We start from the raw sequence: 23,711 nt of genomic DNA, 5'->3' as shown, positions 1-23,711 counted from the left end.
AGCAGTATACCGAAATTTTCATGCTGAGTGTTCTGGAAACTTAAAATGAAAGTGATTCAGGTAATTTTCCACAACAAGGCTAACAAAAATGCATTTTCCCCATTTCAAGTATGTCTATTAGTTTTTTTGTCTGAGACACTTCATCTCCCTCACACCATACGAACTGGAACTCTAGTTTCTATGGGTCTTGACAAAACCCATCCAAACTGGACCAGACTTTATGACTTCAAAAAATCACAGGCCACACACAGATCTGTGGAGGCTTCTTAGCATATAGTGGACAAAAAGCCATCCCCAAATCACCCCTGGAGACTCCACCCTGGCTGAGTATGCTAATCTCCTTGCAGCTGCTAGAGCACCCTGCACCTGGGCTGTCCACAGGTGGTGGCCAAGCCCACCCCACCTGCGAGTCGTTGCAGCTACCATTGCGGCAGGGTGCACTGAGCTGAGAGCAAAGTGGGGTTTCTCTCATAAAGGTGATGACCACCATGCTGGCGATGAAGCAGCATGGCAGAAGAAGCAGTTGTGAGAGCCAGTCATGGGAGAAAAGCTGTAAATCTGGTTGAAAAACCTGCTGTGACTGGGGCTGGAATAGCTGGGGGAGGAGATGGTGGGAGAGGAAAAGATGGTGTGACCGGGGCAGAGGAGGGAAGATGGGGAGCTTCATTTTCTGAATCAACAAAGAATAGGAATGTGGATAGAGAAAAGGATTAAACCACCAAGGCTTCAGGGTCTGGGAGCAGCTGTTGGGCAAAAAATAAGGCAAGGGAGTAGAGGAAAAAGCAGAGGTGAAAAAGGTGTGATGGCAGGACAAGCCAGGTGACTGGGAAGGGGACAGAGGTAGGGTAAGGGTGTGACTTGAGGTGGGATGCAATTAGTGAAGGCAGGAGGCGGGAGAGGAGAGATCCTGACTCGACAATGGTGGGACAGGGAGCAGAGGAGATGGTGAAAGAGCTGTTTGTTTTCAAGGGTCTGGAAAAAATAGGGCTGGAGAGAACATGGATGGAAACAAGCAAAAAGCTCCTGGTGTCACACATTGCTCTCCACAGCTTGGAAGGGAACCCAGGTGTCCTGAGACTCTCATCTCATCTTGCTGCCAACATGTGGATTTGAAAGGCAAGCCTCTGATGCGGGCCAGCAGCACGGTGATCTCTTCCTACTGCCACCCTTACCTTGATTAGTGGGACAGGGCACAGTCACCGGGGTTGCCTGTGCCAGTCCCTGGAAGATGTCCCTGTGGGGGATCTGTTACAAGGTTGTTGATGAACCTTGTGGATATGCGTATCATGATATCCTTGCTAGGTTGAGTTGGCTTTAAAAGAAATCAACCAGGATCCTAAAAAGCAGCACACTGTGTGCCAAAAAGGCTCTGAAATCAAGCATTCAGAAGTTAGGGAAGACTGGAATGAAAACAATTTGTGCAAATTTAATTTGGCTTAATTTTGGCATGTATGACTTTGCGGAAAACTCTTTGTTCCAAAGCAGGACCAATTATTCCTAGACCATTCTTGACAAATGTTTCTTCTACTCTTCTCTTGCAAGACAGCCATTAATGACATGATTGCGTACTTTTTCTTACTGGGATCCTGCCTCAGTGCATAAAATATACCAGGACCATGCTGTGGAGGAGACTGGGAACACAGCTGGAGAAAGGACACGCTCATGGTTCAGCCTGTGGACTGCTGCCCTGGAGAACTGTATCTGCTTCAGAGTTCTTGGGTGGTCATTTAAATCAGACTTTTCCCAGGCAGTCATTGTGTTTTCTCCATTTTCTGGGTGCTCAGCTTGAAAATACTGCCTCTGATTTAATTGTCCCTGCTTGGCGCTCTGGTTTGATACAGTGTTAGGGCTTTAATTTTACAACCACCACACAAACAGCCCAGCCCATGCTGTATTGGTTGCCACAGACTGGGAAATAAAACTGAAATTCTTATGCACAGTGCTCAGCAGTGGCTGTCATAAGTCACTCATCTCCCACTTCTCATCCACCCCTGCCCTATGCACTCTGTCAGCCTCCATCTCCCCGCACCTTGCTTATTCTGCTGAATAAGAACCTCAGTCATGAATGATGATTCCCAGTTCCTGTATTTTGTTTGTTGACTGTTCCTCTGTCTATTTTATTAAGTTCAGGTAGCTCCATAACCACCTCATCCTCAGAGGTATATGCATTCAGTGTAATTAATTACACCAGTAATGTCTATAATTACCTCAAGGAAAAAAAAATCAGTGAAACGCGTAAGAACTAACAGCATATAGGACACCAGGAACTGCTGCAGCAGGTCACAGAACCATCACAGGATCATGGAGGACAGAAGGGACCTCTGAAGATCATCTAGTCCAACCCCCCTTGCTCAAGGATGGTCAGCTGGAGCCGGTTACCCAGCACCATGTCCAGTCAGGTTTTGAATATTTCCAGAGATGGAGACTCCATAACCTCTTTGGCCAATCTGCTCCAGTCTTTGATCACTCCCGCAGTAAAAAAAAGTGTTTTCTTGTGTTCAGGTGGAGTTTCATGTGTTTTAAATAGTGCCTACTCTTTCTTGTCCTGTCAGTGGTTACCAAGGAGAAGGGCCCATCTCCTTCTTCTTCATTCCATCCCACCAGGTATTTATACATATTGATGAGATGCCCCGAGCCTTCTCTTCTCTAGGCTGAACAGCCGCAGCTCTGTGACTTCCCTCACATGAGAGATGCTCCAGTCCCTTAATCATCTTTGTGGCCATTTGCTGGACTGACTCCAGGAAGTCCACGTCTGTCTTGTACTGGGGAGCCCAGAACAGGGCACAGGACTCCAGGTGTGGCCTCACCAGTGCTGAGTAGAGGGGAAAGATCACTTCCCTTGACCTGCTGACAATGCTTTTCCTAATGCAGCCCAGGATGTTGCTGGCCACCTTTGCTGTGAGGGCACGCTGCTGGCTAATGGCCAGTTTGACGTCCACCAGAACCCCTCAGGTCTTTCTCTGCAGAGCCCTCAGCATGTACTGGTGCATGGGGTTATTCCTCCCCAGGTGCAGGAATTTGCATTTCCCTTTGTTGAACTTCATGAGATTCCTCTCTGCCCAATTCCCCAGCCCGTCCCGGTTGCTCCAGATGGCAGCATGCTATCTGGTGTATCAGCTCCTCCCAGCTTTGTAAAATCAGTAAATTTGCCAAAGGTGTACTCTGCCTCATCATCCAGATCATTAATGAAGACGTTAAACAGTACAAGTCCTAGTAACAGGATATCCCACTAGTGACCGGCCTCTAGCTGGACTTCGTGCCACTGACCATGATGCTCTGGGTTCGGCCATTTGGCCATTTTTTGATCCATTTATCTAACCCATACTTTGTCAGCTTGTCTATGGGGATGTTATGGGAGACAGTGTCAAAAGCCTTACTAAAGTCAAGGCAAAAGACATCTGCTGCTCTCCTCTCATTCACCAAGCCAGTCATCTCACTGTGGAAGGCTGTCAGGTTGGTTAAGCCTGATTTCCCCTTTGTAAATCCATGCTGACTAGACCCGACCACCTTCTTGTTCTTCATGTGTCTGGAAATGGTTTCCATGATTTCTTGTTCCATCGCCTTTTCGGAGATTGAGGTGAGGCTGACTGGACTGTAGTTTCTCAGATCCTCCTTCTTGCCCTTCTTCAAGATAGGAATGACATTTGCTTTCTTCCAGGTCTCAGGAACCTTTCCTGATTGCCATGATCTTTCAAAGAGTGGCTTTGCAACGATATTAGCCAGCTCCTTCAGCATTTTTGGGGCCCCTGCTCAGGGCCCTGGGATTGCTGAAGGACATTCTTACCAGTAAGGATTCCTCCTGGGTCACCTACCTCTGCTTCCACCTTTTGTACATTTCCTTTTCATGTCAGAGTTTAGTCAGGACCTCCTTGTTCATCCATGCGTGCCTCCTGCCACCTTTGCTTGATTTTCTTCTTGACAGGATGAACACTCTTAGGCTTGGAGGATATGATCCTTGAATATCAAAGAGCTCAGCCCCTGGTTTCTAAGTCCAGTATCTTGTTCCTGATGGTGGTCAGGGTGACATGTTTCAGAGTGTTTTATAAGCGTTTCCATACCTGGCAGGTGGCTACATATCCATCTCTATAGAGACAGAGAGCAATTTGAATTCAAACAGCATGCTTCGTATGAAAAAAAAAAGGGGGTTAGTACTACCTACTTCAGTGGTCAGTATTATCCAGGTATTTGCCCATCAGTGATACACTGCACCAGTGACTTTCAGAGTCCAGTTAGAAATATGACTATCTTCCTGTCACCTAGTGGGAGGCTTCTTATCCCTGGGCCCCCTCACTAGGCAGGTATTTCTAGGGTCCTTCCATAGGTGTGGAGAAAAGAGAGGCTCCTCCAGGTGAAGTTTAAGAGCAACCCCACTTGAGAACTTGAGTCATCTCCTGGAGAAGTCTCTCACCTTCCAGTGACTAGACAAAAACTCCTACTTTAAGAACCCGGCATATGCAATAACGGTTTAATTTAAAAATACTTCCTTCTACTGCTTTTGAAAGTGCCACCTTTCCCGTTAATTGCATTGTCCCTTTGCTCCCGTGCTATGAGGCAAAGAGAATATAACTTTGAACTCAGAATGGCATCATCAGCTTGATATGGCTTAAATCCAGTCCAATTAAAAATAAATAAATGTAGCACTTCCCTTAAGTCAGATGTCCTGAAATGACTCCTTTATAAAAAGGCGTTGTTAATCCTACCAGGCTTTTTCTGCTCGTAGGCTCTTTTCTCAGGGGTCTTTTGGAGTGACTGCTGCTCCAATCACACTAACCTTGTTTGAGCTCACCCATTTCCCTTCTGCGTCCTTGCATGCCTACTCATTGTTGCCTGTTGAGTTCAGCTTTGCTCTTGCTGCTGGCTTGCAGCCTCTCGCAGGGTCAGAGACGAGTGCTCATCCAAGTCTTGCAGAACAGCATGTTAGCGATAGCGGCTGGGCGAGATCATGAGATAAGCTTTGCTGACCATTAGCAAAACAATGGACTGTACGCTCAGTGCTGTTAAATACACAAAATAAACAGGGAGGAAAAAAAAATAGGTTGCTTGTAACAATCACGGTCACAAAATGTTCTGGAGGAAATGAGATTCTGGAAAAGATTTTTTTTTTTTTAAGGAATGCAATTGTTTCCATTGATTTCTAGGGCTTTTTGGTGCTTTCATGCTACTGGTTTCTTGTCTCCAGCCAGTTAGATCTTGCTGCCTGATCCTGAATCCTGCCTTATAGAAAGGCTTTTGAATTACATCTAATAGGCTGAAGCAAAAGCAACATGGCTTGTTAGTCTGATCAAATTAGGAGGTGTGCTCTGTTGTGCAGAGTGTAAAAGATTTCGCCATGTCAAGCAGTCAACAGGGAATTAGGGGAAATAGGCATTTTTAATGGGAAACACCCAGGACTTGTGTTTTAAAGGCACAGCTGTGAGCCTTTTCTGTTCCGATTCCTGTGCCTATTTTTAAGCTTTGTGTTTGCAGACCCTCTAGCCTGTCCACATATTTGCTAAATTGTTATATTTGATAACTCAGTTTCAATGCCACATTTTCCCAGATGTTTTAGAGATTTGGGAGAGAGCTCTCCTTTTAAAAACAGCTGTCTCTCCATCTCAGGGAACGACAGCTGTCAACACCAGATGTACAATGCAAGATGCAGCAACAATTAGTAACCATTTGCAAGCCAAAGATGAGGGAAGTAGCCTGCAATGGTGATTAGTGAGCAGCCAGGGATAGGGATCATTAAATCAATTAGAGTGCTTGGCAAAAACCCAATGAACAAAATGAAAATACTGTTACATTTTTGGCCACTTCATAATTAACTGTGCCTTTTCTCCCAGGTTCTGAGGAGAATCACCGCCTCTAATTCTGGGCTGCAAGCTAACGACCCCCATTTCATAGGTAAGACGTACAACAACAGTGCAAGTTCACTACTGTGGCTGACGTATGTAGAAAGACCAAGGTTTCATAGCTCTATTCAACCATTTTGCTATAGGTTGCATATTGCAGAGCAATCATTCCTCTCTGCAGACATGAGTGTATTATACCCCCCACAGTTTGCCTTGCGGATATCGAGAATGGCTCTAACCCACCAAGCACTATTGTCCCCTTTCTCCCCCAGGGAGCTGGCTGTCCTGGGGAGACCTGTACCCATGCAGTTATTTTCAGTCAGGGTAAAAGCAGCTGCGGCAGCAAGAGCTGGATGAGCATTTCGTTGCAGCTAAGGATGGTAATTTCGGTCTGAGGGGAGCTCTTGTGGCGAGGACAGCGTCCCAGGCAGGCTCCACCAGGCGTGTTGCTGCTTTCTTTGCTTCTTTGATGATGCAGACGTCTATTCCCAATGGCCCTTTCTCCTTCTGTTGGCACCTTGCACTGCATGCAATGCTTTCTTTCAGAAAACTATTTCAATAGGAACTAGCGAATCTTCTTCCTGTATTTGTGAGAAGGCACAGTAAACCTCGTCACCCTGGTGCAACATCCCCCAGCTGTCTGAAGGAAGAAGTGGAGAAAAATCTCCTCTGCTGGCTGTTGTGCTTGGCTCCCTGTACAACTTCTAGGTCACTGTGACTGCTTGGAAACCCAGCCTGGGTCTTCTCCCCTGCCCACGCCTCTCCCATATGTCTACCAAGACCCAGCTAAAGAGTAGTGCTAATCCTCTGTCTCAAGTTAAGGCTTCCTAGCCCTACAAGATTTTCTTGAATGCACTGAAGGCCTCAGGGATCAGTCTGGCTTTAACTCTCCTTATTCAGAAGGTCTCCTCAACGGCCAGTTTGGAAGTCGATTGGGGAGGCAGGGAAATAGTGAGCGTGGGACATTTATGGGCCCGTCCACCAAAACTGCAGTACGAGAGCCCCAGTAAACTCTGGGGAACGGGGTCGTTTTAATTTCCTGCTGTAAGAATGACCCTTCTGCTCCTTGGTATGCCTTTTTCAGGAACAGACAGACCTGCTGACAGCACGGGAAAATACAAATAGAAAGCAAACGGCTGTCAGTCTTGGGCTGCTTGACTGAATCTAATGTGAGGGAGATGATACACACAGAAGAGCCCAATAATTTTTGGGATTTGAACCCTTTCAAACTCCTGAGGAAATGGGCATCATTTTTGCTTTCCAGAAAACAAATGTCTGGAGCACTTGTCAAAGGCTCATTAGACTGACAGAGCTTCTCTGGCTCTGGACACTGGTTTTCCAGGGTTATTTATGAAGAAGGTGTGGTCAGACAAATGCTGGAGCAAGGGGGACGGTCCAACTGAACAAGACGTTCTCCTGGCACAGCGGGAAACCTGATGCCTCTTTCAAGAGCCAGTGGATAAGACCAACCTTAAACCTGTGCAGAACATCAGCGGGGAGGACTTCCACAGCAGGACGCATTTGCCTGCTTAGTGAGTCACTGATGTTTTCCGTGTGTCGCAATGTTGCCATGAACCTGTATTCGGTGTCTCTGCTTGTTCGACTGCGCTGCAAAATTGGGAAACAGAAGTTGTCCGTAGCTTCTGTTACATTAAACTTGTTCGGACCACTTGGCTCTATTGGCTTTGGCGAACTTACCTGGAGTCTTGCAAGGCCTAGGTGCACCCACACACATCCAGATCAGCAAAACATCAGCTGTTCTCTGAAGCAATTGTCAGTGATGACATATTTTGTGACAGGAAATCATTGCAAAATGCCGGGTTCTCAGGATTAAAAACTTCTGTCCTGCTTAGAAAAATAAATGCAACTGGTACATTCTAAAGACAGATTTCTTTGGATTTTGTTCTGGGACAAAAATCAAAACCACTTTTCAGGATTTATTGTCTAATCATTAACGCCTGAGCAGTCAGTAAATTTGTTACTGTTACAATCTCTGATTTTCCACTGGAAAAAAAAAGAAAAGTTAAAGTTCAACCATAACCATTGCGTTTGCCCATGCCAATCAAACAAGAGACAAGCCATTACAATATCTCACTCAATTGTTCCGTGGATAATTCCCTTGGCAATATTAAGGAATTAGATGCAAGACTGGCTGATCCATTAATATCGGTTTGATTCACTAGCGTAACAAAGTTCAAAACAGCCTTGAAGGATTGAAACCTTATCAGGCTAGCGGAGGCAGCCCTCTCACTGCGGGTTCTGGTGGAATAACCCAGTAAGAGCTGCAAGGTAAGCAAACAGAAAATCTTCCTGCTGATCTCCTGAAAAGGAAGCAAAGGAGAAAGGAAAAGCGGGAGTTCCCTGTGCAGGAACATGTCTACTGGTGCGTGGTGGAGCAGACCTATTCAGCTTCTGATTAAGATGACTGGATTTGAAGTTTATGGTGATACATGAAATGTAAATAGACCAATGAAAATCCCTAAACAAACAAAAAAGCCTCCCCTCCCCTTCTACTGAGCTCCTTAAAGCGTTGTTCTACCCAGAAATAGTACCAATTTTCCAATTCACTGCCACCTTATGGCATTTCAGAGAGAGAACACTTCAGTAATTTCTATCGGATGCTTCGTATTTTCAGGCAGCCTCCCTGGGAACTTGGATGTTACAGAAACACAGCAGCTGTAAAACTGCCCCTTGCACCCAGATCTGGAACAATATTAATGCCTGAGACGCTGGATTATTCTTGCTTGTGAAAACTGATCATTAAAAAGTCAATTCTATTTATATTGGCGGATTCTAAAGGGAGGTCATTTCATCAGCCACGGGGCCAAAAATAAATATGAACTTTGCAATGTTGTCAGAAGAGAATCTTTCAGTCTAAAAAAGCAACTAGCTCACTCATGATTCTCCCAGACGATTTTAATTGTCAGTCCATTTTTGAAATTGAGGATGAAAGCTTAACAGATGCCCTCATCGTGTGTTTAGGGTTTTTCTGAGAGTAGTCTTAGCTAAAGAAAGAATCTAGGAAAAGACTAACAGAAATTCGAGACGCTTTATAGCTTCCCATCCCTTCAAATAAATAATAATCCTCCTTTAAGCACACTTGCGTGGTTTCCTGGTAGATGGGAAGACACTACGACATGAACGGACAGGCTTTGGAGAGTTGGTTGGTTAATTATTACTTGGAAGTGTGGGCAGGATTGCCTAATAGGAAATCGAGCAGCTGGGATTTCTGTAGTGTGCGTTCCCGCAGTGGATGGATGGGCTTGGCATGCACAAAAGCGAGATTAGCAGTAACCGAGAGTTTTGGGTTTGATACGGATTGTTTTGGTACTGAAGAGGAAATGGGGTGATTTTAGGGAAGGGCTACACCATATACAGGAGGACAAGCATAAAGCCGTTTTCCTGAGGTAGCCTTGTTCTCTGTAAGGGAATGAAGTTGGTTTCCCATTTGTATGATCAGGTTGCAGACTCGCCACAAAGCTTTAAGGGACGATTTTCAAACGGACACTGTCAGTGTGTATTATGCATTGGTCCGATTTTTATTCACTCCTATTATGAGTACCAACCAACGCTAAAGCAAAGAGCTCACCCTCCCCTACCTGCTATTTTTCAGACAGCCAACTTTTTCAACTAACAAGGCTCGACTGTCTCTCTGAAGTCTGTTCTCCTGTTTGCGTAGTCTTCAGAAAGAACTTTGTCAGAAAATACGAAAATGCGATTTGCGTTGGCATTTTGGTGCTTAAGGCCAAAAAAATAATTTCAAGCTCATGACTGGAATGTCTGGTGCTGCATTTCAGGTAGGGGAGAGCTGGACACTGCCTAGTTGCATATTTACTTTGTCTTTTTATGTAAGATTGCTCTTCAGGGAACGAATCCAATCTGTAGCCCTAACTTTTGACAAACAGTCATGGCTGGGGTCAACAGCTCTACCAGAACAGGAGAGAAAACATCATTTTCATGGTTGGCGGTTTACTGAGACCGTGCCTCAGCAACGTTCGACGCAGTGGTGTCTCGGAGCGGGGCTGGAACGATGAGTACGGTAGGGTGGTTTGGGGTGGCTGCAGTACCACTCCAGTACTGTGATTTCAGACTGTCTCTTGTTAGGGCACACCACTCTCAGCTGCCAGGTTTCCAGCTGTACAGAGCTGCACAGGTAGCTCATGATGAATCAAACCTTAAACAATCCCAGGTCCTTTGTAGCAGGTAAAACCATTCATCATTTACCAGGCAGGAAAAAAGATTTCCAGCAAACCAAGCACCCCGGGGCGAGCAAACTGCTGAACAGGACCATTTTGAGAGACTGGGTTTGTTTTCTGCTTTGGAAAACAGCTCTTGTAAAGGATAAATTTTAGCTGCCTTTCGCCAGGTCTTTGTTCGCTCACATAGTGATGTGGTTCAGAATGGGACTGGGGGAAAAAAAAAAAAAAAAAGTTTAAAAAAAAAAATCTGGCAATATTTCGATGCCTTGAAAAGAAAGCAGCAGCTCCTAGTTAGACTCTAACACTGGCAAAAAGTGCTTCTGCTAGTCCAAGTTATTTTATTTTGTTTGTGGTATAAACTATTCCGGCAAGAACACTTTTTTTTTTTTTTTAATGGCATAAGCAAGCGGTGCTCAATTTTTGCTGAGGTCTGCCGAGTAATTTTACTGAGGTCACAGCAGGGAGCAGTACTCCAGCGCCTGCTTTGCCAGGGCTGCGAACTGATGCCCTCAGGGATGCTTCAGAGCCCTGAAGAAGTATGGGCTCTTCCAGAACAGCACCTGGGACTCTGGCCAGAGCCAAGCAAAATCCACTCGCGGTCGCACCGAGATGTGGATACGAGGGCCATTTTGGCGGCTTTAATACAAATTGTGTTTTCTGTAAGAAGGTCTCGCTGGTAACAGCTGAACTGGGAGAACTTTCTAAGTCTTCATCTTCTTTCCCCATTGCTCGGCTCATGTTTCTGCAAAATAGGTTCACCGTCACTTCCCGTGCCACCTCTGCGACTTCCAGCATCCCACTGTCGCATTTTGTTACCAAGTCACCTCACCACGTCGCTACCCCTTTCCCACAGCGGCCGCCTTTTCCCACCAAAGGCCCACAGACGACATCGCACGCGGCAGCAAACGTCTTTGTCTTCCACAGCTTGAGGAGGGACCGCGGGCAGGCCCACGGGAACTTAGTCCCTGACGGTTTTAGGCATAAAAGTCGTTATTTTGGGGCGTTCGGGCAGGGCTCTGCGCTGCTCAAGTGACCTTGCCGCAGGCTGGGCCAGGCCTCGGAGCCTCCCCTCAGGCGCGAAGGGCGGGCCCGAGGGCGCAGGGCGGCGGCCGCCGCCCTGCGCCCTCGGGCCCGCCCTTCGCGCCGCACTGAGCATGCGCCCGGTGAGGTCATAAAGGTGAGCGGCCGTGGCCCAACGGGAGCGGGCGCTGCCCGCGGCTTCGAGCTTCGGGATTGGTCCGTGGCGGAGAGCTGGATTGCGTCTTCGGGCCGCCTCATCGCCGCCAGCCAATCGCAGCCCGCGCTCGTTCTCCGCCTCGGGCTGCGGCTTGAAACCGTCCCAGGGCTGCGTGACGGGGGAAGCGCGCCCTCTGATTGGCTCTCCCGCTTCGGCTCCCTTCGGGTTGGCCCGGCAATATCCGGAAGAGAGGGTTCCTCCCGATTGGCTCCCCGACCGCGCTGCTAGGGCGGCGGCGGCGTTTTCCGATTGGGTCGCCGTTTCGCTTCGGGGAGACTCGGCTGCGCCCGTGATTGGTCACGACCCGTTACGGGCATTTCCCTATCGGCCTCGGGATTGGTCCCGAGGCGGCTCGGATGTTTCCGTAAGGGCCTCGGGCTGGGGGCTAGCGAGTGCGTCGGGCGCCTCGGCTGGGTATTCACAGAAGGTGCTTAGGGCCGTTCCGCAGCGTAGGGCGGCGACGGGCATAGGCGGCTGCGCGGCTTTGGCGCACACACAGAGCGCAGCAGCAGGAGCCCGGCACGCAGCGGAGGCAGCAGCGGGGACAAAGGGACCGATCGGCAGAAACGGGGAGGGGGGCCCGGCGAGAGGCAGCCGGCGCCGGGAGGGAGCGGCAGGAGGCTTCAGCCGGGCGGGCGTGTCCCATGTGCCTTGGACGCCCGGGGAAGCAGCAGCAACCGCCGCCGCCAGCGCTCTGAAGCCGGCTGAGGAGGAGCCGGGGAGCCGCCGCCGTCATGGCCTGCGCCGCCACCGCCGGCCGCCGCCCGCAGTGCAGCGTCCCCAGCCTGAGCCGCCGCCAGCTGCCCCTGCGGGCGCAATGAGGAGCCGCGCCGGAGCCGCCGCCTCAGCGCCGCACTGAGACGCCTCAGCGAGCGAGTGAGGCCGCCCGGGCCGCTTCACCTCTACTCCGCCCGCCGCGGATCCCACCGCCCCTGCCGGATCCCCTTGCGAGCGGCCGCATCACCTCCTGTCGGCGGATCCGGGAGCCCCGAGATCCTTCCGCCGAGGAAAAAATAGTCCCGTTCTCTGCCGCCTCCCTCAGAGGCGAGGGGGAAGGAGAGGAGAGGGGAGGGGGAAGACAGAGGAGGAAGAAAAAGAAGAGAAAAAAAGGAAAAAAAAAAAAAAGAGAAACCCGGCGGCGGGATCGGAGGAGCCGGGCCCTGAGCCTCCGCCCCATGTGACTGGCGCCCAGGGTGGGGGCAGCGAGGCCTAGCAAACCCCCCTCGCTCGGGGCCGGGAGCGGGAGCGGCGCCGGGGGGGCTGCGGACTGGGCGGAGGCGGCTCTCGGACCCACCGGCGCTGCCGGGAAGGATGGTTTTGTGAGAACCGGGCGGCGTGAGGAGGAGGAGGAGGAAGAAGCAGCCGCAGCCGCCGCCGGGCGAAGAGCGCGACAGAGACCGAGAGGGGAGGGGGCTTCCCCGGGGGGGGGAAGGGGGGGGCCCGGCGTTTCATGTGGCGCGTCCCGCCCGTCTCCTCCAGCTGAGCGAGCGAGGGAGCGGCAGGCGGGCCCGCCGAGCCGCCGGGGCGAGGCGGAGGGGAAAGGCAGGAAGAGAGAGGTGATCGGGGCAGAGCAGGAGCGGGAGACCATGTCCGGGCGGCCCAGGACCACCTCCTTCGCGGAGAGCTGCAAGCCGGTGCAGCAGCCCTCGGCCTTCGGCAGCATGAAAGTTAGCCGTGAGTATCCCGCCGCCCGGCGCGGGGGGGTGGGGGGGTGTCTTGTCTGTCTGTCTGTCTGGCCCTGCCGGGGCTTCCCCCCCGCCTGCCTTCGCCCAGGCCGAGGGATCGAGCGGCCCCGGCCCCGGCTGAGGCAGCTCCTTTCTCTCCCCTTCCCCCCCACCATTAACCTTGAATAGGCGCACGCCGCCGCTTCGTTTGGGGCCTGCCGGACAAAAAAAATACCGGTGGGTTTGTCCCCAGCCTCTGATGGCTGCCAGCGTTGTAAGCGGCCTCTCCGGCTAATTAAAAAGCCCTTTTTTTTTTTTTCCCCCCCTTTGTGAAACGGATTGGGCGCTCCATAGCCTGTATTTCCTTTTTATCCCCCCCCACCCCCCGAAAGGAGGAAGCAAATTGCGGGCACGCAGGTATGGCCGTGACATTCAGGTTCATTATGTGTTTTTAAGCACCCCTGTCTCTGAAGGAGAGAGATTGGAAGATTTTTTCCATGCCCCCGTAGATCGGGTGTGAGCACCTTTTAGTCCAGCCCGTTAAAAAAAAAAAAAAAGGGAGGGGGGGCTTACAAAAGCTGTCTCTCTCTAATATCCTCCAGGCTCTAGTAAAACGCTCAATAGAGGGGATAAGAAAATGGTTATTTTGACGTGTGAGCCTATGGAGTAGTTATTTCAAGCTTGGCATGCCTTTTCCAGTTTTCTGATCAGAGGAATATTTTTAAGAATGAGGCCTGTGCTTTATTCTGCACAGGCATGTTGGAAATTGTGTTTAATATGCGCCCATCCTTCATACTCTAGCTTATGGGATTAGCTGGTTTATGTAAATTAAAAAAATGTATTAAATCTGAAGAAATGCACAGCGCGAACGGAAAAAGGCCCTGTTCTGAGTCGCTAAAGATTGGCTATATGCTTATAATAAGAAATTTCTTAACCCCTGATTTGAATATGTTCTTATTAACAACTAAATTGCTCTTTCAGGTTCATGTTAATAGCGTAGTTTTCAGAGATATTTTCCTTTTTCTTATGGAAACGCAGGGTGGCATCTTTATGGGACCCGGAATGCTTGATACGCGTTACCATTCAATTGATCTACTTGATACTTGCATACAGCCACACCTGACATGGCTCTCTGTGTGCATGCGTGCATCTCACTCTCTCTCTCGCATCATTTTATGCATTTCATGCCAAGGCGATATGAGATTGTGAGCTTTTTGACAGATCAGAAAGTCTGGCGTTTTTCTGCACCGAAATGTCTTCCACTGCGGTCGAAGCCTTGAAGAAAGCATTTGGCTTGGGGTCCGTAGCCTACCTCGTATCTGCATGATCAGCGTGCCTGCAGCACTTCAAAAAACATGGGTGCATATATTAGCAGCGTAAGAGCATATGTTTGATCAGGTCCAGCATTAGCATTTATCCAGGATTCTTGATTTGTATGGGGAAAAACTGTGGGCGACTCCATTTTAATTTATTGATTTACTTTATGCGCGTGTGGAATAGGAAGCAGGTCTTGTTGATCAGTATTTCTGCAGGTGGCTGTCTAAACCAAGCAAGACCTAGACCCGTCATGCTCAGCAACTAAATTTGTCTTATTCAAGCGCTACAGCTTGATTCTTGAAAGGTCATTGATGCTCCTTTCCCGTTTATTTGAGGTCAAAGACTAGACAGATGCTTGCCTGTGAAGAGGGTGCTAACTGATGCAGACTAACAAGTTTGCAAATATGGTTCAATCCCAAGTGTATAACACTGAGGGAGAAACAAAGGCCGTAGCATAAAGCACACGCACTTGTGATAACCCCCACAGTCGCTCTAGTCATGTGCTCCTGGTCCTTCTGCTCTCTGGAAAAAAATGTCAGAACAAAGCAAGGGAACCACATACAAGGACTCTGTGGGAAATGCAGTTTATATTTTCAGTTAATCCATCCATGTAAGACAGTCTAGGAGGTTAACTCTTTATTTTTTTGCTTTGTAAGAGAGAAAAATTCCTAGGTGTCAAAAAGGGTTATATTTTTCTGGTTCTCATGAGTTTTGGTAGCATCTTATGGCATGATGTAGCAAGTTATCTGTTATCAGTGTTGAGTTCTTGGGGAGAAAAAAAAAAAAAAATCACTTGTGTGGTGAACCCTTTGGCTCTTTCATTTTGCTGTATATTTACAGACTGATACTTAGTTACATTCTGAGCCCTTTTGAGTGAAAGCTGGGACAAAAGCGTCCTTGTGGGGTAGGTGAAAATTGATGGATTGGTATCTTCAGAGTCTCTCAGACATCTTTAGTACCTTTGTCTTGGTGCAGCTCTTTTCCAAGTCATTAGGGAACAAAACCTGACTTGTTTGATGTCAACCTTTTTGCTTTTACTTGTAAGCTCAGAGTAGCGGCGAAATTAAATGATGAAGTCACTCTTGGTGGCTCTGCAGCTATTGCTGCTCCTGACTGAGCACTGCAACAGTTATCTAGGAAGGATGGATCCAAGCGATGAGGAAAGGATTGATGAAGTCGTGGAGGAGGGCTCACTGATCCTTGTGTTACCTGGGAGGAGCAGTACTAGAACTGTACGGTGATTGCTCTTGTCTCCAACATATATGGAGGAGAAAGAGTGAGCAAGGATTTTTCATCTCTCCCCTGCGTAATTTATTAGACTTAATTCATGAGACTTTGTTCTCAGAAGTTGGTAAGAAAGCCTGAGCCTTGAATGAAAGGATGGGAGATGACCAACAGCTGCTTCTCCTCTGGCTGTTGGGAAAGGTGACTTCTCATGCATGCTGCTCTCATCGCTCTGTAATAGACGTTACAAGAGTTTTAACATCTGTGCAAGAGTAGGAACCCTGTGGTCTTCTTGTATCTCTTTCAAGCCATACCAGAACCAAGAGTACCTTCTGAAATCTGACTATTTTTTGTTTCTCTATTTATATTTTGGTGGTTTTGAAATCACTCCACCATCCTTTCCACCCCACCATATAGATTTCTACATTGAAGTAATTCTCAAGTAGGTTATTCTTTGTGCAGGTGTGTATTGCTGGGTTTGTAGGCTTTCCCTGCACAAAAAAGTGCGTGTGCTCCTTGAGTTGAGCCTGTCCCTCAACAGGAGGGAGCTGAGCTTCCAATTTTCCACTTGCTCATACTATCAACCTGCTGGTTATAGCATAAGAGAAGAGGTATGAGCTTGAAGCTTTCTTTTGTTCTTCACCTAGTTGTTCTTGCATTGCTTCCAGATGTACGTTGTTTCCCAAATGGGACAAAATTAATCCTGAAATATAAAGGGTAGTCATGCAACACATGACCAAAAATATCTGTATAAAAATAGAAGTCTTGAAGTTTGCAGTTTGAGAATTTTCATCTAATGACTGTGGAATTGATTTTTTTTTTTTTTTTTTTTCTTTTTTCCCCCCCTTCCCTGAGCTTCTGGAAAATAAGTGTTTCAAGTAACACCAAGTCCTTGTAGGCAGCACTACTTATTGTAACTGTAGCCAATTATCTTGTTGGTCTGCAGTAAATAATGTGGCTAATGCCTACCATAAAGAGTTTCTTGCTCCATGTGCGGGTGTCATGGCTCTGTAATTGGTTATGCAGCATTTGTTAACTCGGAGGGTGAGGAAGGCAATTTTATTTGCTTTAGCTAATTCTGATGTTGTACACAGACTCTTGGTTGCAAAATCTAAAGGACAATCTTGTAATAATTCATTTTGGACTCTCTGGAAGAATGTTACAGTGGTGCCAAACTTGGTTTTTGTTGAAGTTTTTCTTTTCTTCTTGGAGTCACTGTTTTTTGTACCATATAATCTCCCGAAAGCACAATAGCTTGCTAAACCGATTGCTGTGTACTGTTCACACGTGGTACTACTGCTGGCATTTGCGTGTGATGCATCTTTCATTAGTGTAACGGGCTCTTTAAAAAGTGGTTCATGAAGGAATAAAGTCTGGGAGTTTGTTGCTCTGTCAGTAGCCACTCCACAAACCAGGACATAAAAGTGGCTGCTTTTTAGGCAGCGTGCGGTGTCTAGGTGACGGTTTAATTTTAATACTGTGTGATGTCCAGGTAGGTGTGTAGAAAGAGCCTTGGAAAAGAGCACTCTGGGCAACTTCAGTGAGAAGGAATGAGTGGGGCTGTTGAAACTGGCAAAACGACTGAGATAATGCCACCTTCTGTTTCTCAACCCAGTTAGGGTAGGGCCCTCTCTATTGCTTTGATAGCAGTTTCTGCCTAATTGGTTTCTGCAGCTGGAAGCCGCCCATCCTGCTCTCCTTGCTGGAGAGAGGAAGATCACTCCCTTCCAGAAGCCTGCTGAGCGTTGTGTCTGGCCGTTGCAGATCCTAGCCCTGTCCAGCTTTCTGACTGCTGCTGGGTGAACAGCTTTCCTCATGCCGAAACTTGAAAAAATTGCACTAATGGGGTCAGTTAATGACCACGTGCGCTACAGTGAAAAGTGCCTCATGCTATAGTGCCCCAAAGTCATGCCTTGCAGTCTGAAAAGGAATAAAACAGCTGTCTGCTGTACTTCTAACACTGCCAAACTATTTTCTCTTTATTCATGTCATTAGGGGTAGTTGAGCAGAAAAATAACTAATAAAAAAGTGAGGCCTGCCAGTGGAACCTGTCAGATGATATTTTGACTAATTATTCTGCTGTGTCCCCCACATCTTATTTCTGTGGGTTGGTGGGTTGGTTGTTTTTTTTTTTTTTTTTCCTTGTAAGACATATTGGGGTTTATCCTCAACCTTTTCTCCTCGTTCCATCACTGTTCTGCACATGTCCTCTTCCCTTCACTGCTTCGGAGGTGATCCCCTATTGTATTATCACTTGATTCACCTTTTGTCTTTCTTAGCAATATTTTAACCATCTTGTTCACCTGTTTACACAGCTGTGGAAAGCCATATGGCTTATGGAGTATGTTCCTTGCCTGCATGCATCCTGGCTCTGGAAGTTGTTGTATCGCTTCATCCGTTAGCTTGATAGGGCCTTGTAGGTAGCAAAGAGCGGTGGTGGTTTATGTATTCTGATCTTTTTTCTGGGGGATAAGAAAAGAAGTAGTTCTTCGGCATATATTGCTGAAGACTACCCCACACGCTGAAGGGTTTCCCTCTACTGCCCCAAGAGTTCTTTAATTTTAATGTATTATGTCTTTAAGCGCTATTTTAGATAGAACATAAAGGATTTTTCCAATATTGGTGTCCAGCTTACTCATTGCAGGTCTTCATAATGATACAGATCTGTGGGATGTTGGCTGTTGCAGTTCCCTCACCCCATGCTCTTTCTTGAACTGGATGGATGAGTGATGTAAAGAAGGTTCTGAAAGCCCATAGGGTATCTGTGTCTGCAAAAAGCCTGCAGTTAAAGCTTTGTGCTGTGACCAGCTCTAGCATTTTCTGAAATGAGTTAATGCTAAACCGCTTAGCTAATGTGTCCAAATAACTAATAATATGCGAGGTGTTTGGAGAACACTTGCAGTCTCTTGGTTCAAGCTGTTGGAGTCTTTTTGTTTTGAATGACTTGATGAGTCCTGTTTTAAATTGGAAGGTCTGTTACCTTTGAGTTTCCAGAAATTTCTATAGACTTGAACATTTTTCTGGAGTTCTCTCCCTTTTGTTTTTGTTAAAAAAATTTAACTTTACTCTGAGGACTTTTAGTCACCCATAGCTAGTGTGGGAAGTGCTAAAGTGGCTGTCTCCTGCAGAAGCTCTATGGCTGGTGGAGTTACTTGGCTGCTTTCTGAATTTAATGAGCATCAGCCCAGTGCAGCCTTGAAAGACAAACAAAACTTAAAGTCAAGCAGCTATGAAAAGGAGTTTATTGAAAGTTTAAATGCCTCGCAGAACAGCTCTCCTCATTTTTCTTTGACCCAAGTCCACATAAAATCTAAAATCTTCTCTTGTCAGCACTTCCTTCAGTAAGCTGCACAAATAGATGCTCTTTTATTTATGTATGTTGAAAATAAATGCTAATTACAGCTTTTACAATGTGGCAAGAAAAGATACTCCCTCAGACATAAAGGCTCAAACCCACAGAGTGCTGTACAGGTCAAACCCCCTCTCTTCAGGTGCAAAGCCAGGAACCCCCTTGGCACTTCTCATCTGATGAAGATTGTTGCCAAAGTGCTGCCTGCTGCCATTGGGGAAGATGTAAGTTTGGAGGCATGATGGTCTGTGCCACTTTATATTTTTTGAATTGATTTAAAGCGTAGCCATATAGCGAATGCACTGCAGCAATCTGGTCTTCAGGTGAGAAAGGTGTGAGACATGGTAGCAAGATACACCTCTGTGAGAAATGGTTACATCATGGTCATGCTCAGACGAGGTGTTCCTGGTCAGCACTGCTGTAGCTCATTAAACAGAAGCCTAAAATGAAGCTCTACCTGAACTTTCTGGAAATTAAATTTGACTAACCACTATAGGTAGAAGAACTGCTTTCACCAAATCTTCAGTATCCCTCCTGCCCCCATTGGTAGTGGCTTGCCGTGTCGCAGAGAGAGGGTCAGTTATCTAGGTGTAGTCTATGAGACAGCACGTGTTCAACTCAATCCTGTATCCTCTAACAGTGCGGCTGCGTGCTGTTTTCTCTGTACGGTAGGAGAGATGATTTCAACAGAAATCCATGTTGGAGACCTTACTGAAAGCATTTGTATGTCACCCTCTGAGAATTGTCAAAAATGCGGATGCCCAGAAGTCGTACTGATGCACCTCTAAAAGAAGCGGACAGTGATTTTTCTTGTATGATCAGTGCTATCAAAGAATCTTTTCATTAGGTGCTCTTGCCACAGATGGCTTCTCTGTTGTTCAGAAAAGGAAAGAAAGCAAAGCAGTTCATTCTGCGCTTTTATCTCTTGCAGACGGGAGGTAGATCTAAGCATTTAAGGCAATTTGTGTTCTCACCTAGTCTGTCTTATAGTGGAAGAAAGGAGAGTGGTAAGATAGCTTGTCAATGTCAAGCACTGACGGCTTTTTTTTTTAAACAAAAGCCATACAACAATGGCTCCTTCTGAAGGGATGGCACAGGTCATTGCCAAGAGTATTGCCACTTCTCCATAGCCGGGGACCTGGTATTTTCGGGCTTAGCCTTATCAGCTGAAGGGCTGTAACTTAATATCGGTACCAGTGCTTCCGGCACATGCACTTGACTAGTGAGTTGATGTTAACTGGGCGAAAGCGAGTGGCCAAGTATCTTCCACGTGATTAATTTCTTGATGATTTGCAAGGTTTCTGCATCAGTAACATGGGGTCAATTCAGCTGAAGAAATAGCGCAGTGGGGTTTCAGAGGGCCTTGGTGCTTGCCATAGGAAATTCACTTTATCTTGCTTGCTTGTAAGAACTTAGAGCTAAGAAAAATACGGTTTCGTAACTTTGTAATAAGCCTGAATAGGGCTGAGTGTCTCTTGCTTTGCAGGTTATAGTGACCAACATAGTCATGTTGAAAGTAGTGAATGACTGTTGTGCTGGTATTACAATAAGGTTGAGTTGAATTATTTCGAGATAGCTGCTAGTATTTTTCCTTTGTTTAGGTAGCTTCTCTTGATTTTATTTTGGAGTCTGGAAAGCGTCTCTTAGACATAATGCATCACAGGAATGTGTAGTGGTATAGTTACATTGCTTGGCGTGTCTCTTCAAGCAGTTGGGCGGATTTGAAGAACCCTGTTAGTAGTCCAAGTGCCTGACAGTAGATGATCATAAGAAGAGACCTGCTGATCAGAAGAGGAAGGGAAGATGTTCCTGGTTGATACCACGGGATAAGTAATGCTGTAGAGGGTGTATGGGACTTAAAACACTGGGCTGCTGCGCATGCATGAAGATAAACGTTTGAGTGTAGCGGCAAAAGTTGCCCCAGGCTTTTGGATCAGAGCACTTAGAAGGAGAGAAGTTGGGTGTTGGCTCTGAAGTTATAACCAGAAGGGAAGCAGCAGCTGAATTTTTCCAACCAAGGCAGACTTCTTGCAGCCACAACTGTAGAACATCGTCTGTTTTGACTTTTTTAGTAGGAATATAATTCTTGTCGGCTACAAGCCCTGTAGTTCAAAGAAGTATCTTTTGCCAGGAATGCAGGCAATTGTTTAATTTTCAGACAGGCCAAGAATATGTTTTGCAGAAAGATAAACTAAAATGTGACTGTTGCTGCAAAGAAAAATTTGATTTTTCTTGCAGTGTAGAATGAGGAAAAACTATTTAGTTGCAGTTGGTAGTGCCAATCTGTTTGGTTTCCGTGATTCACACCCTGCTGCAGTTACATAGAACCTATATTATTTGTATCCCATCTCTCATCTGCTTCATTTGTTTTAAGTATCTATAAAAAAAAAAGTAACATAATGAATTGACCTGTATGAGTGGGTTTCCTTGAGGGAGGAAGGGGACACAAATTCATCAGCCTAAATAAACAGAATATTTGGTTGTTGGCCAAGTAAACATGAATCATTTGGCAGAGATCTGCATCCCTGTGAATGAAGTCCATAGCCATAAATGAATTTCCCCACATTTGTAGGAGGTTGAGTATCAGCATCAGAAAGAATGTTTTGTGCCTTGCTGAGAGAATAAAAGCTTTCTGGCAGGGCATACTTTTTGCAGGTGAGTAGATGTAAGGCTTCTGGAATGGTTTTTCTTTGTATGTACAATTGCTCAATTGAAACCTAAAGAAGCGGAAAATAATGTTGTCCTTGAGGAGATCGTATCTGTTGACCATTTCACTTCTAATCTTGCAATCTTACTCATGATTATATGTACTGGCTTGGGAGCCGTGGGTACGTATAGTATAATGCAGCGTAGTAGTTGCAAGTTAACATTTTTTTCTGTGTTCCTCAGAGAACAGAGAAACCTTACTAACCAAATTTCAGTTTTAGAGACTTTGAAATAGGTTTACAAAAATTGTTAATTTGGTTTACATGTTTTAGTAACCACAACGGACTGCAGAGTTGATTTGAGTCTTGGGGAAATGCTTTAAAGGCCCATGGAAAGCTAGGTGGTTTTTTTGTTTGTTTGTTTGTTTCTCTGGTTTTGTTTTCTGGTGGATTAATCAGTGAATGTACTAGAGACAAAAGCATGAAGTTTGAGCAGAGTGGGAGAACTTTACTGTTCCAGAAATTTTGGGCCTGAACTTCAGAAGATATTTGTCAGTGGGAGGGCAGGGACAGCTTTGATTGCAACTCCCAGAAGGTAAGGTACTGGCTTTTTTAGACTGAGCTCAACTTTGAGCTTGCTCTTCCTCGATCAGTGCAGTAGGCATGAGTTTGGGATTGCGTATATAGATTTTTATTATGCGAGTGACATGTGAATGGCAGTTGGGTGTGTTTGTTGGACTCTTTACGTGTCTGAGTGATAAAGTTCACCGGCAAATTCTCTGAATGTTGTTCAATCGGAGCGTGTTTTAGAAATGGAGTTGGCTTAACTGAAGATCTTTGTAGTGTAATGAATACTACCAAATCTGCAAGTCTCTTCTATTTCATGATAGGCTTAACTTCCATGGACTGAAGCTCCTCTTCGGCTGGAGTTACTGGCTTTCAGTGTCCATGGAAGCTGACAAGGGCATTGCTGGGATCTCTGACAGCAAAAGAATGGCGGCTGTTTTCCCAGGAGGCACATTTGAAATGCCTGTGGGATTTTGCAGGCAGGTATAGATATTCATGAGGCAGCAAACAACATTTTCTGTTTGCTGTCAATGCTTTGGCCTTATGCAATAGCCTGTGTGTTTTGTTTTTTTTATAATACACTAGATTATTTTTTCAATGGTAATGTTTGAGTAGTTCATGATTGACTGTAAATTTTGATTATAGTGGGCCAACTCTAAAAGGGGAGTAGTGCAGAGATGTTTATCCTATGTCCATAACTTTTCATAATTACAATACTTCAGAAATACTCATTGAGACAATGATACTGCCTGCATTTCAAAATATCTGGTGAAAGCCTAATTTTCATTCTTATCTGGTGGCATAATTATAAAATGTAAAGTTCTTCTAGAGTTACTTTAGAACACGTGACAGCTACATATGCCTTTTGGTTTATTCGGACATTGTGGGGATGTTGTTTTGGGTGGGTTTTTTTGTTTTGTTTTTGTTTGGTTTGATTTTTTTGTTTTTTGAAGAGCAACTGGAATCAGGAAGGGGTTCCTGGCAGACCAGGTCAAAATCAGTAGATTCCACATGAGGAAAAAATCATGATAAAGTGTCCCCTAGCAGCTCCTTTCACTCTGTTACTTTTTACATGTATTTGTGGGTGCAGAGAGAGACAGACACACGCATGCATTGTCAGAAATATGATATGGTGGGGAGGAGATGATCTAGGTTTCTGGGAACTGGAATTTAAACCTAGACCATGTGTGAAGGCTTTGCTTTAGAGCTTCTGGTTTAAAACCTTTACAGACTGCTTTAAAATGTTCTGCCAAATCTGGGTTGACTAATTACATTTCTGCAGACGAAACTTGGGAGTAATGTTTTAATACTTGAACAATAATTGTTTTGTCAGAAATGGCGAACCTGTTTCTCATTTGACTTCGCATGATACGTTCTGTGACTCGGTAATGTCTTATCCCACTAGCATTACCATTTAATTTTGATGCTGCTAAGGGAGCTCTGAAAGAAGCTTCACTGCAACCTAATGTGTTGTCTTCTGTTGCTCTAAATGCCTTTTTCCCTTTGAGCCTTCTGACTATGGGAGACTTCTCTCCTGGTCGCAGATTTTGCATTTAGGTTGTCAGCAAGCCAATTGTTAAAGAACATACTGGTAAGGTAGGAAATGGGATTTCTGACTTTGATAAATTGTCAAGATTTTTGTGAGTATGTGCCTATAAAATTGAGTATTTTTAAAACT

At 46.1% G+C, this 23,711-nt stretch overlaps 1 protein-coding gene across 2 annotated transcripts in view; it reads left to right on the top strand.

Moving 5' to 3' along the window:
• Positions 1–11,527: 11,527 nt before the first annotated feature.
• GSK3B (glycogen synthase kinase 3 beta) overlaps positions 11,528–23,711 on the top strand; it is a 154,327-nt gene continuing 142,143 nt past the window's right edge. The window contains exon 1 of one of the 2 annotated variants that reach the window (XM_082304118.1): positions 11,528–12,941. In XM_082304118.1, coding sequence (XP_082160244.1) covers positions 12,854–12,941 — 88 coding nt within the window. In that variant the 5' untranslated portion in view covers positions 11,528–12,853. The remainder of the gene's footprint in view (positions 12,942–23,711) is intronic. The other variant, XM_082304119.1, reaches the window with a different exon arrangement.

The sequence above is a fragment of the Platalea leucorodia genome (genome assembly GCF_965183815.1).
Source record: "Platalea leucorodia genome assembly, chromosome: 2".
NCBI classification, from domain to species: Eukaryota; Metazoa; Chordata; class Aves; order Pelecaniformes; family Threskiornithidae; genus Platalea; species Platalea leucorodia.
Note: the sequence above shows the minus strand (reverse complement) of the source record. Positions and strands in the feature narration are given on the sequence as shown.